The sequence below is a fragment of the Acipenser ruthenus genome, unplaced genomic scaffold, assembly GCF_902713425.1.
Source record: "Acipenser ruthenus unplaced genomic scaffold, fAciRut3.2 maternal haplotype, whole genome shotgun sequence".
NCBI classification, from domain to species: domain Eukaryota; kingdom Metazoa; phylum Chordata; class Actinopteri; order Acipenseriformes; family Acipenseridae; genus Acipenser; species Acipenser ruthenus.
The window spans coordinates 37,501-53,389 of NW_026708204.1; the positions used below are offsets into that span (position 1 = coordinate 37,501).

The 15,889-nt window shown below is 44.5% G+C and overlaps 1 protein-coding gene across 1 annotated transcript; it reads right to left on the minus strand.

Moving 5' to 3' along the window:
* Positions 1-8,877: 8,877 nt before the first annotated feature.
* On the minus strand, positions 8,878-15,889 carry LOC131730013 (heme-binding protein 1-like). The gene is made up of 5 exons (XM_059020290.1): positions 15,588-15,889; positions 14,837-14,915; positions 12,145-12,283; positions 11,235-11,415; positions 8,878-10,493 (listed from the first exon to the last, which is right to left on the minus strand). The coding sequence occupies exons 2-5, from the start codon at positions 14,912-14,914 to the stop codon at positions 10,316-10,318; spliced, it is 576 nt and encodes a 191-aa protein (XP_058876273.1). The 5' UTR covers position 14,915; positions 15,588-15,889; the 3' UTR covers positions 8,878-10,315.

A 15,889-nucleotide genomic window follows, 5' to 3' on the forward strand; every position in this document is an offset into this window, starting at 1 on the left:
TGTATACGTTTAAATAATACTAATAATAATGTAACGAGGTGACCAGAACTGAACACGATATTCTAGGCGAGGTCTTACTAATGCATTGTAAAGTTGTAACATTGAATGTAATTTGTATCTAAAAATTCAACAGCACAAACTGTCATTATTTGTAACAAAAAAAAGGATGTCATATTATATAATGGCCACAAGGGGGCAATGTTAGCCACAAAATAGACGTTAAAAAAAGAGTCAGTTTTTACTTGGACACGTTTGTGTGTCTTTCAGTGTGTGTGTGTCAGTGTGTGTGTCTCAGTGTGTGTGTGTCTCTCTCTGTGTGTGTGTGTCTCTGTGTGTGTCTCTGTGTGTGTCAGTGTGTGTGTATTTCAGTGTGTGTGTGTGTCTTTCAGTGTGTGTGCGTGTGTGTGTCTCAGTGTGTGTGTGTCAGTGTGTGTGTGTGTCTTTCAGTGTGTGTGCGTGTGTCTCAGTGTGTGTGTCTCAGTGTGTGTGTGTGTGTCTCCGTGTGTGTGTGTCTCAGTGTGTGTGTCAGTGTGAGTATATCAGTGAGTGTGTGTATGTGTGTGTCTCAGTGTGTGTGTGTCTCAGTGTGTGTCTCTGTGTGTGTCTCAGTGTGTGTGTGTGTCTCAGTGTGTGTGTGTCTGTGTGTGTGTCAGTGTGTGTGTGTCTGTCAGTGTGTGTGTGTCTGTGTGTGTCTCAGTGTGTGTGTGTCAGTGTGTGTCTCAGTGTGTGTGTGTCAGTGTGTGTCTCAGTGTGTGTGTCTGTGTGTGTCTCAGTGTGTGTGTGTCTCAGCTCTGAGTTTATTATTATTATTATTATTATTATTATTATTATTATTATAGTTTTATAACAGTCTCTCAGCTCTGTGTGTGTCTGTGTGTTTTTATTCTAGGGCAGCTGTTCTGTTTAAATCTCTCGCCAGCGATGATCTCAGAACCGCCTGTTCAAACAAAACAGGCCGGAGATTTCAAAGACGAAAAAAGAGAATTGGAACCACCTGCCACAGCACTGTCAATAGGGTGCGGGGCCAAACGCCTCACCGGAGATCTTCCTTTGTATTTACCGTCTCCCGACTTTTACAGAGCAGAGGGAGGCTGTTCAGAGAGTGTAAGAGCCTCTCTTTCTCTCTTTCTGCTCCACCAGCACAGAGGGAGGCTGTTCAGAGAGTGTAAGAGCCTCCCTTTCTCTCTCTCTGTCTCTGCTCCACCAGCACAGAGCAGAGGGAGGCTGTTCAGAGAGTGTAACAGCCTCTCTTTCTCTGCTCCACTAGCACAGAGCAGGGGGAGGCTGTTCAGAGAGTGTAACAGCCTCTCTTTCTCTGCTCCACTAGCACAGAGCAGGGGGAGGCTGTTCAGAGAGTGTAACAGCCTCTCTTTCTCTGCTCCACTAGCACAGAGCAGGGGGAGGCTGTTCAGAGAGTGTAACAGCCTCTCTTTCTGCTCCACCAGCACAGAGCAGGGGGAGGCTGTTCAGAGAGTGTAACAGCCTCTCTTTCTCTGCTCCACTAGCACAGAGCAGAGGGAGGCTGTTCAGAGAGTATAAGAGCCTCCCTTTCTCTCTCTCTCTCTGCTCCGCCAGCACAGAGGGAGGCTGTTCAAAGAGTATAAGAGCCTCCCTTTCTCTCTCTCTCTCTGTTCCGCCAGCACAGAGCAGGGGGAGGCTGTTCAGAGAGTGTAACAGCCTCTCTTTCTCTGCTCCACTAGCACAGAGCAGGGGGAGGCTGTTCAGAGAGTGTAACAGCCTCTCTTTCTCTGCTCCACTAGCACAGAGCAGAGGGAGGCTGTTCAGAGAGTGTAAGAGCCTCCCTTTCTCTCTTTCTGCTCCGCCAGCACAGAGGGAGGCTGTTCAGAGAGTGTAAGAGCCTCCCTTTCCCCCTCACATAAGGCAATGGAAAAATTCTATTAGAAAATGCTTTTGTTTGTTTGTTTTCAATATTTTCTGTGTGTAAACGGTGAGACGGGAGGAGATGAATCACGCTCTAAACGGGGGGGGGGGCGAGGGGGGGTGGCATGCGATTCGGAGACGCTTCTCCCTGTAGAGGTTCCAGGAGTCTGGTCGGGATTAAAGCTGAACGGATCCAGATTTTCTGCAGGTGTGAGTTTGTGAGGTCGAGAGAGGGGAAGAGGAACGAAACTTCAGAGGAGCGAGAGATCACAAACTGAACAAAGAAAACGAATGGTCTTCTCAAACACAGAGACACAAACACAGAGACACAGATAATAAAATAACACACAGAGACACAAACACAGAGACACAAACAGAGAGACACAAACACAGAGACACAGATAATAAAATAACACACAGAGACACAAACACAGAGACACAGATATTAAAAAATATATATATATATATTCATCTCAGCTCAGACTAATCTAATAAAAATAATAATAATAATAATAATAATAATATTTTTTAAAAATACAATCATCAGGTCTAACTGAGACACACACACACTCTGAGACACACACACTGAGACACACACACTGAGACACACACACTGAGACACACACACACACACACTGAGACACACACACACACACTGAGACACACACACTGAGACACACACACACACTGAGACCCACACACTGAGACACACACACACTGAGACCCACACACACACACAGACACACACACACACACACACACACTGAGGCACACACACTGAGACACACACACACACACACACACACTGAGACACACACACCCACACACTGAGACACACACACACCCACACACTGAGACACACACACACACACACTGAGACCCACACACACACACACTGAGACACACACACACACACTGAGACACACACACACACACACACACAGACACACACACACACACACACACACTGAGACCCACACACACACACAGACACACACACACAGACACACACACACACACACACAGAGACACACACACACACACACACACACACACACAGACACACACACACACACACACTGAGACCCACACACTGAGACACACACACACACAGCATGTTTATGAACTGAGCTGAAAATTTAAAGTACGTAGGTAACAGATGTGAGAGAGAGAGAGAGAGAGAGAGAGAGAGAGAGAGAGAGAGAGAGAGAGAGAGAGAGAGAGAGAGAGAGAGGTTTGCTCCTAATCAGTTCAAGAAGTCGCAAATTATTTGGAAAAACAAACTTCAGGTAAGAAAAATCTAATTCATATAGTTTATCAGATTGTGAAAGAAATGCTCTGTATTCTAATATATATATAGAGAGAGATTTACCAGCATGACAGTGTTCCACAATGACAGCACAGCAAACTCAAACACAGGGAAGCATTGTAAAGCACAGAGAGGTCTGGTAAAGCATAGGGAAGCATTGTAAAGCACAGAGAGGTCTGGTAAAGCATAGGGAAGCATTGTAAAGCACAGAGAGGTCTGGTAAAGCATAGGGAAGCATTGTAAAGCACAGAGAGGTCTGGTAAAGCATAGGGAAGCATTGTAAAGCACAGAGAGGTCTGGTAAAGCATAGGGAAGCATTGTAAAGCACAGAGAGGTCTGGTAAAGCATAGGGAAGCATTGTAAAGCACAGAGAGGTCTGGTAAAGCATAGGGAAGCATTGTAAAGCACAGAGGTCTGGTAAAGCATAGGGAAGCATTGTAAAGCACAGAGAGGTCTGGTAAAGCATAGGGAAGCATTGTAAAGCACAGAGAGGTCTGGTAAAGCATAGGGAAGCATTGTAAAGCACAGAGAGGTCGGGTAAAGCATAGGGAAGCATTGTGAAGCACAGAGAGGTCTGGTGAAGCATATGGAAGCATTGTAAAGCGCAGAGAGGTCTGGTAAAGCATAGGGAAGCATTGTAAAGCACAGAGAGGTCTGGTGAAGCATAGGGAAGCATTGTAAAGCACAGAGAGGTCTGGTAAAGCATAGTGAAGCATTGTAAAGCACAGAGAGGTCTGGTAAAGCATAGGGAAGCATTGTAAAGCACAGAGAGGTCTGGTAAAGCATAGGGAAGCATTGTAAAGCACAGAGAGGTCTGGTAAAGCATAGGGAAGCATTGTAAAGCACAGAGAGGTCTGGTAAAGCATAGGGAAGCATTGTAAAGCACAGAGAGGTCTGGTGAAGCATAGGGAAGCATTGTAAAGCACAGAGAGGTCTGGTAAAGCATAGTGAAGCATTGTAAAGCACAGAGAGGTCTGGTAAAGCATAGGGAAGCATTGTAAAGCACAGATAGATCTGGTAAAGCATAGGGAAGCATTGGAAAGCACAGAGAGGTCTGGTAAAGCATAGGGAAGCATTGTAAAGCACAGATAGATCTGGTAAAGCATAGGGAAGCATTGGAAAGCACAGAGGTGAAAGAATGGATTTTAAAGATGGCCAGCGCTGTAGTTTGTAAAATTAGGCGTCTGTTTTTTTTTTTTTTTGGACTGCGTGTGATTCTCATAAGAAACACGTCCAGGAACTGGCTGACTTTTTTAAAAATTGGCTACGTTCACTGGAACGCATGAAGGATAGATTATTGTCATTATTTATTTATTTTTTTTGCTGGTGACTCATTTAAGGAAACAACATGAAAGAAAAGATTTAATTAAACATAATTTTTTTTAAAAGCATGTGTTTTTATTCTTAGCTGTTTTGCCAGCTGTATATCATCCAGCGAAGAGAGCTACAGGATATTGCTGGGAACTGTGGGATATTTAGACAGAGAGATCAGGGAGGGGAATCAGACTCCTATCGCACAGCAGTGTGATCCAGTCCAGGTTTTACTGCTACCAGCTTGATCAGCCCCCAGTGTGTCTAGCTAACAAGCTCAGGTGTGTCTGATTATTAAACTCCTAGTGAAACCAGGACTGGATCACACTGCTGTGCAGCGGGAGTCTGATTCCCAGCCCTGTAGATAGACTTTGGTTGAAGGAGGTTTGTAGCTGATTTTATAGTGAAGAGAGCTACAGGATATTGCTGGGAACTGTGGGATATTTAGACAGAGAGATCAGGGCTGGGAATCAGACTCCTATTGCACAGCAGTGTGATCCAGTCCAGGTTTTACTGCTACCAGCTTGATCAGCCCCCAGTGTGTCTAGCTAACAAGCTCAGGTGTGTCTGATTATTAAACTCCTAGTGAAACCAGGACTGGATCACACTGCTGTGCAGCGGGAGTCTGATTCCCAGCCCTGGAGATAGACTTTGGTTGAAGGAGGTTTGTAGCTGATTTTATAGTGGAGAGAGCTACAGGATATTGCTGGGAACTGTGGGATATTTAGACAGAGAGATCAGGGAGGGGAATCAGACTCCTATCGCACAGCAGTGTGATCCAGTCCAGGTTTTACTGCTACCAGCTTGATCAGACCCCAGTGTGTCTAGCTAACAAGCTCAGGTGTGTCTTATTATTAAACTCCTAGTGAAACCAGGACTGGATCACACTGCTGTGCAGCGGGAGTCTGATTCCCAGCCCTGTAGATAGACTTTGGTTGAAGGAATTTTAATAATAAACCATTTAATGCATTTATGTCTGTCTCTGTCTGTCTCTCTGTGTGTCTGTCTGTCTCTGTGTCTGTCTGTCTGTCTCTCTGTGTGTCCGTCTGTCTCTGTGTCTGTCTGTCTGTCTCTCTGTGTGTCTGTCTGTCTCTCTGTGTGTTTTGCAGTTCTGTGCCCCAAATCAGAAGTGGGCGTGTCTTAAGAAGCATGGCTCCGCCCCTCATGACGGTATTCACTGTCGCTATGGTGATGGCGACCCCATTGGGTGGTGAAGATAACGAGGCGGGACTTGACTACGGCCATTGGAATTACAGGGAGGGAGGTGAGAAGTGATGAAGGATGACAGACAGGGATCTAGCCTGTGTTACACACGTCTATGGCAGTGATCTAGCCTGTGTTACACACGTCTATGGCAGTGATCTAGCCTGTGTTACACACGTCTATGGCAGCGATCTAGCCTGTGTTACACACGTCTATGGCAGTGATCTAGCCTGTGTCACACACGTCTATGGCAGTGATCTAGCCTGTGTTAAGCACGTCTATGGCAGTGATCTAGCCTGTGTTAAGCACGTCTATGGCAGTGCTCTAGCCTGTGTTACGCACGTCTATGGCAGCTCAGCTAGCACTGAAGAGCAGCTCCTGAACTCACAGTCAAAGCAACACAGACTGAGCAAAACATTTAAACACAGAAGCACCTACCAACCGATCTCTCTCTCCCCCCTGCCCCCCCTCCTCCTCCTCAGCGGACAACGTGAATGTCGGGGCGCTGAAGAGCTTGACCAGGACGCTGGACAAATGGGGTAACAACATCTTCTCCGAAATTAAGAACCTTCTTCATAAGCAGCCACACTCTGTGCTCCCAGACTACTCCAGGTAATCTACATTTACTGTGCTTTACAATGCTTCCCTATGCTTTACCAGACCTCTCTGTGCTTTACAATGCTTCCCTATGCTTTACCAGACCTCTCTGTGCTTTACAATGCTTCCCTATGCTTTACCAGACCTCTCTGTGCTTTACAATGCTTCCCTGTGCTTTACCAGACCTCCCTGTGCTTTACAATGCTTCCCTATGCTTTACCAGACCTCTCTGTGCTTTACAATGCTTCCCTATGCTTTACCAGACCTCTCTGTGCTTTACAATGCTTCCCTATGCTTTACCAGACCTCTCTGTGCTTTACAATGCTTCCCTATGCTTTACCAGACCTCTCTGTGCTTTACAATGCTTCCCTATGCTTTACCAGACCTCTCTGTGCTTCACAATGCTTCCCGATAGTTCTTGAATGAAACCTGCAATCCCTCCTCCGGTCCTGTAGGGTGCGCCCTCTCTCCGAGACGCTGGGCGACCTGTTTAAGGAAGTGGGGTCCCTGCAGAGGAGGATCGGGGAGCTGAACGAGAGACTCGGGGGGCTGGATCGCCACTGCAGGAAGTACGGCTACGGAGAGGTCAAAGGTGGAGCCCTGGTGACGCAGGCCCTGAGGGGGTCAAAGGTCACGACCTACATGCGGAGGAGGCGGCCCGCCCCCCCGCTGCGTGGGAGAAAAGTTCTGATCCGCAGGAGAAAGAAACCGACCCTTCACCAGAACTAGAGTCCGATTCAGGGCTGGGAATCAGACTCCCGCTGCACAGCAGTGTGATCCAGTCCTGGTTTCACTGGGAGTTTAATAATAAGACACACCTGAGCTTGTTAGCTAGACACACTGGGGGCTGATCAAGCTGGTAGCAGTAAAACCTGGACTGGATCACACTGCTGTGCAATAGGAGTCTGATTCCCGTCCCAGTAACAGAACCACTGGTCCTCCTTTCAAAGGAGCGCTGACCATCTTTAAAATCCATTCTCCTTAAAGGGAGGGGCCAGCGATACTGTTAATAAAGCTAATAAGAGGTGAGAGAATGGATTTTAAAGATGGTCAGCGCTCCTCTAAAGGGAGGGACCAGCGATACTGTTAATAAAGCTAATAAGAGGTGAGAGAATGGATTTTAAAGATGGTCAGCGCTCCTTTAAATGGAGGAACCAGCGTTACTGTTAATAAAGCTAATAAGAGGTGAGAGAATGGATTTTAAAGATGGTCAGCGCTCCTTTAAAGGGAGGGACCAGCGATACTGTTAATAAAGCTAATAAGACTAGTATTTTTATAGACTAGTGGAAAAAGTTTATTACTGAACTGAACTGCCAAATTTCTGAGCTGTGTTGGAACTAAGAGAGTTTCCAAACAGGACATTGGAATAAAACTGAAAACATTATTCTGCTCTCCAGAAATAGAGTATGAGGCAATTGAAAACCAGCCAGAACTACTGCAGAAGCCAAACAACATGATTTATTAACAGTATCGCTGGTCCCTCCCTTTAAAGGAGCGCTGACCATCTTTAAAATCCATTCTCTCACCTCTTATTAGCTTTATTAACAGTATCGCTGGCCCCTCCCTTTAAAGGAGCGCTGACCATCTTTAAAATCCATTCTCTCACCTTTTATTAGCTTTATTTACAGTATCGCTGGTCCCTCCCTTTAAAGGAGCGCTGACCATCTTTAAAATCCATTCTCTCACCTCTTATTAGCTTTATTAACAGGATCGCTGGTCCCTCCCTTTAAAGGAGCGCTGACCATCTTTAAAATCCATTCTCTCACCTCTTATTAGCTTTATTAACAGTATCGCTGGTCCCTCCCTTTAAAGGAGCGCTGACCATCTTTAAAATCCATTCTCTCACCTCTTATTAGCTTTATTAACAGTATCGCTGGTCCCTCCCTTTAAAGGAGCGCTGACCATCTTTAAAATCCATTCTCTCACCTCTTATTAGCTTTATTAACAGTATCGCTGGCCCCTCCCTTTAAAGGAGCGCTGACCATCTTTAAAATCCATTCTCTCACCTCTTATTAGCTTTATTAACAGTATCGCTGGTCCCTCCCTTTAAAGGAGCGCTGACCATCTTTAAAATCCATTCTCTCGCCTCTTATTAGCTTTATTAACAGTATCGCTGGTCCCTCCCTTTAAAGGAGCGCTGACCATCTTTAAAATCCATTCTCTCACCTCTTATTAGCTTTATTAACAGTATCGCTGGCCCCTCCCTTTAAAGGAGCGCTGACCATCTTTAAAATCCATTCTCTCACCTCTTATTAGCTTTATTAACAGTATCGCTGGCCCCTCCCTTTAAAGGAGTGCTGACCATCTTTAAAATCCATTCTCTCACCTCTTATTAGCTTTATTAACAGTATCGCTGGTCCCTCCCTTTAAAGGAGCGCTGACCATCTTTAAAATCCATTCTCTCGCCTCTTATTAGCTTTATTAACAGTATCGCTGGTCCCTCCCTTTAGAGGAGCGCTGACCATCTTTAAAATCCATTCTCTCGCCTCTTATTAGCTTTATTAACAGTATCGCTGGCCCTTCCTTTTAAAAGGAGTGATAGCTAAGATTTGAAATTCACAGACACAAACATTAGGAAGAATTGAAATCTATATTTTATTTCATATCTATGTTAAAATAAGTAACAATTTATTGCACAATTAATACAAAACTGAATTGGCAGAATTGACGTAATTCGAACCAGGAAATGCTAAATTAACATCAGGAATTTCAAACACAGGACCAAGCATACAAAGTCTGAATATTTTATTAACACCCCCCCCCCCCCCCCAAAAAAAAAAATTCTCATTTTCCACTTTTCTTTCATCACCATTTTTGAAAATATATATTTATACCAATTTCTATTGAAAATCCTTAATTATATAAATATGTATAATTATATATGGTATGATTTTTATTTGTATTCATATTTGTAACGCATCAATAAAAGTCATAATATTTTTGAAGGTGCAATTATATATTTGTGTGGCGATTTATTTGATTCTATATTATTCTGTAGCGTCAAACTGAACAGGATTGTGGGGCTCTGTCTGTCTGTCTGTCTGTCTGTCTGTCTGCAGCTTTAATGACACTAAACTCTTTTCAGAATGTAGTAAACTAACACAGACCCCAAGAAGAAGGGATTCTATATTATACTGTAGCGTCAAACTGAACAGGATTGTGGGGCTCTGTCTGTCTGTCTGTCTGTCTGTCTGCAGCTTTAATGACACTAAACTCTTTTCAGAATGTAGTAAACTAACACAGACCCCAAGAAGAAGGGATTCTATATTATACTGTAGCGTCAAACTGAACAGAGTTATATTTTGCTGCTCCCTGGTGGTGATAAAGAACAACTGACACCTTAATAACATACCTCTCTGTGCTTTACAATGCTTCCCTATGCTTTACCAGACCTCTCTGTGCTTTACAATGCTTCCCTATGCTTTACCAGACCTCTCTGTGCTTTACAATGCTTCCCTATGCTTTACCAGACCTCTCTGTGCTTTACAATGCTTCCCTATGCTTTACCAGACCTCTCTGTGCTTTACAATGCTTCCCTATGCTTTACCAGACCTCTCTGTGCTTTACAATGCTTCCCTGTGCTTCACCAGACCTCTCTGTGCTTTACAATGCTTCCCTATGCTTTACCAGACCTCTCTGTGCTTTACAATGCTTCCCTATGCTTTACCAGACCTCTCTGTGCTTTACAATGCTTCCCTATGCTTTACCAGACCTCTCTGTGCTTTACAATGCATCCCTATGCTTTACCAGACCTCTCTGTGCTTTACAATGCTTCCCTATGCTTTACCAGACCTCTCTGTGCTTTACAATGCTTCCCTATGCTTTACCACACCTCTCTGAGCTTTACAATGCTTCCCTATGCTTTACCAGACCTCTCTGTTTTACAATGCTGCCCTATGCTTGAACTGTGTTTTATTACACTTTGCTGTGCTTTTACTGTGGGGGGGGGAGGGAGGGGAGGGGGGGGACTCTCATTATGGCACAGCTGCATCATTCTCTCTGATCGTTTGAGCTCTAGGGCTCCTCCTGCAGGAGCCAGATCTCATTGCGACGGCCGTACGGTTTCATTGGAGGGTCGTAGCCGTTGCACAGGTACTGCCCTCGCTGATAGGGGGCGCTGTCCCCCAACGCTGCCATCAGCCTGGCAGCATGAGAGCGATAATCCACCTCCTTAGCATAGCCACCAAACTGACTGTGAGAGAGAGAGAGGGGAGGAGAGGGGGAGAGGAGAGAGGAGAGAGGAGAGGAGAGAGGAGAGGGGAGAGGAGAGAGGAGTGAGGAGAGAGGAGTGAGGAGAGGACAGAGGAGAGAGAGGAGAGAGAGGAGAGAGGAGAGGGGGAGATGAGAGGAGAGGGAGGAGAGAGGAGAGGGTGAGAGAGGAGAGGAGAGAGGAGAGAGGAGAGAGGAGAGAGGAGAGGGGAGGAGAGAGAGAGGGAGAGGGGTGAGAGGAGAGAGGAGAGAGGGGAGAGAGGGGGAGAGAGAGGAGAGAAGAGGGAGGAGAGAGGAGAGGGTGAGAGAGGAGAGGGGAGAGAGAGGAGAGGAGAGAGGAGAGAGGAGGGGGAGAGGAGAGGAGAGAGGGAGAGGAGGGAGAGAGGAGAGGAGAGGAGAGAGGAGAGGGTGAGAGAGGAGAGGGGAGAGAGAGGAGAGGAGAGAGGAGAGAGGAGAGAGGAGAGGGGAGAGGAGAGAGGAGAGGGGAGGGGAGAGAGGAGAGGGGAGGGGAGAGAGGAGAGAGGAGAGAGGAGGAGAAGAAAGAGAGAGGAGAGAGAGAGATAATTAGCTGGCTCTCAGATCCACAGTACAGCACTGAGTTCTCTATAGTAGACTGTATTGAATTAGCTGCTCTCAGATCCACAGCACTGAGTTCTCTATACCAGACTGTATTGAATTAGCAGGCTCTGGTGCCCCCTAGTGGTGGTCATAAGAATGCACTCACGTTGAATAGACAGTCATCCCAGATCTCTGCTCAATTTTCACCGTCTCGTCGGTCGGGCTGGGAGGATCCGACTGGAATTTGGTGGGAATTCTGATCCCGACGTTGAGCTTCCCGGACAGGGATCCGTCCTCCTTCGGGAACGCCGTGATTGACACTGGAGCCGTCATTCCCATCCCGATACCTAAAACAGGAAAAAAAAGATATTATTATTATTATTATTATTATTATTATTATTATTATTATTATTATTATTATTATTATTATTATTTATTTCTTAGCAGACGCCCTTATCCAGGGTGACTTACAATTGTTACAAGATATCACATTATTTTTACATACAATTCCCCATTTATACAGTTGGGTTTTTACTGGAGCAATCTAGGTAAAGTACCTTGCTCAAGGGTACAGCAGCAGTGTCCCCCACCTGGGATTGAACCCACGACCCTCCGGTCAAGAGTCCAGAGCCCTAACCACTACTCCACACTGCTGATAGATAGATAGATAGATAGACAGACAGACAGACGGACAGGTAGACAGGTAGACAGACAGGTAGGTAGATACACAGACGGACAGATAGATAGATAGATAGATAGATAGATAGATAGATAGATAGATAGATAGATAGACAGATAGACAGGTAGGTAGGTAGATACACAGACGGACACATAGAAACGGTTATTATTATTATTATTATTATTATTATTATTATTATTATTATTATTATTATTATTATTATTATTATTATTATTATTTATTTCTTAGCAGACGCCCTTATCCAGGGCGACTTACAATTGTTACAAGATATCACATAATTTTTACATACAATTACATTATTTATGAAAAGTAATCAGATTACAGGAAAAAAGGAATCAGATTACAGGAAAATAAGTAATGGGATTCCAGGACGCACCTTTGTCGTTGCTTCCCCCCACGTATTTGAGGAGTTTCAGAACGGCCTCGCCCGACGTTTCATCGAATGATTTTCCGTCAACATTCACCGTGGCAAACATACCACCATCATAGCGTCTGACCTCATAGTTCAAATCACCCTGTTAGCAGAGAGAGAGAGAGAGGGGGGGAGAGAGAGAGAGAGAGGGGGGGGAGAGGGAGACAGGGAGACAAAGAGAGAGAGAGGGAGAAAGAGGGAGAGAGAGAGGGGAGAGAAAGAGAGAGACAGAGACAGGGAGAGAGAGAGAGGGAGGAGAGAGAGGGAGGAGACAGAGAGAGAGAGGGAGACAGAGGGAGACAGGGAGACAAAGAGAGAGAGAGAGAGGAGACAGAGAGAGAGGGGGGAAAGGGAGGAGACAGAGAGAGACAGGGAGACAGAGGGAGAGAGAGGGAGAGGCAGGGAGAGAGACAAAGAGAGAGAGAGGGGGAGAGAAAGAGAGAGAGAGACAGAGAGAGAGAGGGGGAGGAGACAGAGAGAGACAGGGAGAGAGTGAGGGGGAGGAGACAGAGAGAGACAAGGAGACAGAGGGAGAGAGAGGGAGAAACAGGGAGAGAGACAGAGAGATGGGGAGAGAGACAAAGAGAGAGAGAGAGAGAGAGAGACGAAGACAGTTTGAATCACGCTGATGAAGGCACTAGAGCCCCAAACTAGAGCTGGTCTGCTGGACTCAGTTTAGTTTCAATCACGCTGATGAAGGCACTAGAGCTCTAGAGCTGGTCTGCTGGACTCAGTTTAGTTTCAATCACGCTGATGAAGGCACTAGAGCCCCAAACTAGAGCTGGTCTGCTGGACTCAGTTTAGTTTCAATCACGCTGATGAAGGCACTAGAGCTCTAGAGCTGGTCTGCTGGACTCAGTTTAGTTTCAATCACGCTGATGAAGGCACTAGAGCCCCAAACTAGAGCTGGTCCGCTGGACTCAGTTTAGTTTCAATCACGCTGATGAAGGCACTAGAGCCCCAAAACTAGAGCTGGTCTGCTGGACTCAGTTTAGTTTCAATCACGCTGATGAAGGCACTAGAGCCCCAAACTAGAGCTGGTCTGCTGGACTCAGTTTAGTTTCAATCACGCTGATGAAGGCACTAGAGCCCCAAACTAGAGCTGGTCTGCTGGACTCAGTTTAGTTTCAATCACGCTGATGAAGGCACTAGAGCCCCAAACTAGAGCTGGTCTGCTGGACTCAGTTTAGTTTCAATCACGCTGATGAAGGCACTAGAGCCCCACACTAGAGCTGGTCTGCTGGACTCAGTTTAGTTTCAGTCACGCTGATGAAGGCACTAGAGCCCCAAACTAGAGCTGGTCTGCTGGACTCAGTTTAGTTTCCTTGAAATCCACAAACTACAGCGTGAAGATTATACAGTGACTGTTGCTGATTTTCATAATTACATCCTGGGTTTCACTGGTGTCTAGAATTGAGAAACTAATAACAGGTTCACTCTCGGACTAATTATTATTCCACATGACAAGACCCTGTGGGAGTCAAAGCTTCAGCACCACAATTAAAATTTGTAGCACAGCCCCAGACTAACCTATACCGCTCAGGGGAAAAGTATAGGACTACAGCTCCCAGCATGCCTCTGCACCCGCTGCAATGGTGAGGCATGCTGGGAGCTGTAGTTCTTTAATGCTGTGGTCCCGTATCACAAGCGATACAGACCTGTATTACGATACATCATGTACAGCTGTGGGCAAAAGTTTAGCAGCATCACCCTCTATATAGAATGAACTGATTCAGCTTCATAGAGTCCAATGAAAGCTGCTGAATAATGTTCCCTTGTTAACATATTGAATTCCACCCCCTCTATATAGAATGAACTCCCTCAGCTTCATAGAGTCCAATGAAAGCTGCTGAATAATGTTCCCTTGTTAACATATTGAATTCCACCCCCTCTATATAGAATGAACTCCCTCAGCTTCATAGAGTCCAATGAAAGCTGCTGAATAATGTTCCCTTGTTAACATATTGAATTCCACACCCTCTATATAGAATGAACTCCCTCAGCTTCATAGAGTCCAATGAAAGCTGCTGAATAATGTTCCCTTGTTAACATATTGAATTCCACCTGAACTCACTCAGCTTCAATATATTTTTCATATCTTATTATTATTATTATTATTATTATTTGTTTACTTAGCAGACGCCTTTATCCAAGGCGACTTACAGAGACTAAGGTGTGTGAACTATGCATCAGCTGCAGAGTCACTTACAACTACGTCTCACCCGAAAGACGGAGCACAAGGAGGTGAAGTGACTTGCTCAGGGTCACACAATGAGTCAGTGGCTGAGGTGGGATTTGAACCGGGGACCTCCTAGTTACAAGCCCTGTTCTTTAACCACTGGACCACACAGCCTCCTAAAGTACTTAAAGTACTTTTTCAGCTTAAAGTACTTTTTCAGCTCTTTTCAATATGACAGCTACTACTAAATATCAATACTACTATCAATAATAATACAACTACTAAATATCAATACTACTATCAATAATAATACAACTACTAAATATCAATACTACTATCAATAATAATACAACTACTAAATATCAATACTACTATCAATAATAATACAACTACTAAATATCAATACTACTATGAATAATAATACAACTACTAAATATCAATAGTACTTCTACTATGAATAATAATGCCGCTACGCACCTTGGTTTCTGAGGTCAGTATTTTATACGGCGTCTCCTCCGTCCCTCCGAGGAGCGAATTCTTTATCATTCCGAACATTCTGCCAAAAAAAACAAAAAAGTCCAGCAGTGTGGAGTAGCGGTCAGGGGCTCTGGACTCTTGACCGGAGGGTCGTGGGTTCAATCCCAGGTGGGGGGGACACTGCTGCTGTACCCTTGAGCAAGGTACCTTACCTAGATTGCTCCAGTAAAAACCCAACTGTATAAATGGGGAATTGTATGTAAAAATAATGTGATATCTTGTAACAATTGTAAGTCGCCCTGGATAAGGGCGTCTGCTAAGAAATAAATAATAATAATAATAATAATAATAATAATAATAATAATAATAACTAAACAAAACAAGAACAGAAAATGCTTCGGAACCCGCCTTCTTCAGACAGCTCGGTATAACTGTGATAATAATAATAATAATAATAATAATAATAATAATAATAATTATTATTATTATTATTATTATTATTATTATTATTATTATTATTATTATTAACACAGATTCAACGACATACTTTTTTTCCTAGTCGTTAAACATCGTTTGCATTAATAATAATAATAATAATAATAATAATAATAATAATAATAATAACACATAGATAAAGGCAATAACGCATTAATAATCACATAACATAAGCCTCTGAAACGATACCTCTCGTTTTACAGGCGTCGTGCAGGCTGGCTGAGCAAGTCTGTCATCCTTATCAATATAAACATACCTGCTCCTAATAAAGACGCGCTCCGCTCCGCTCGGGTGATACGCGTCCACTTGGGCTACTTTTGTTCCTCCTTTTCTTCTCGTGTCTTTGTAGCTCTCCTCCAAACCTCACGTGACTTCTTTTCTTTCGTTTTTTGACTGTAATATTAATTAGTAATATTATTTATGTCTGTGTGTACATATGTGCGTCATGTGTCCATATAAACTAAGACGGAAGACTTTGACGACAACTTTGACTTTATTTTACAGAAGCTGCGTCTGGTTTGAACTAGCCAGACGATTGCCAAACGAAAAACACGCTCA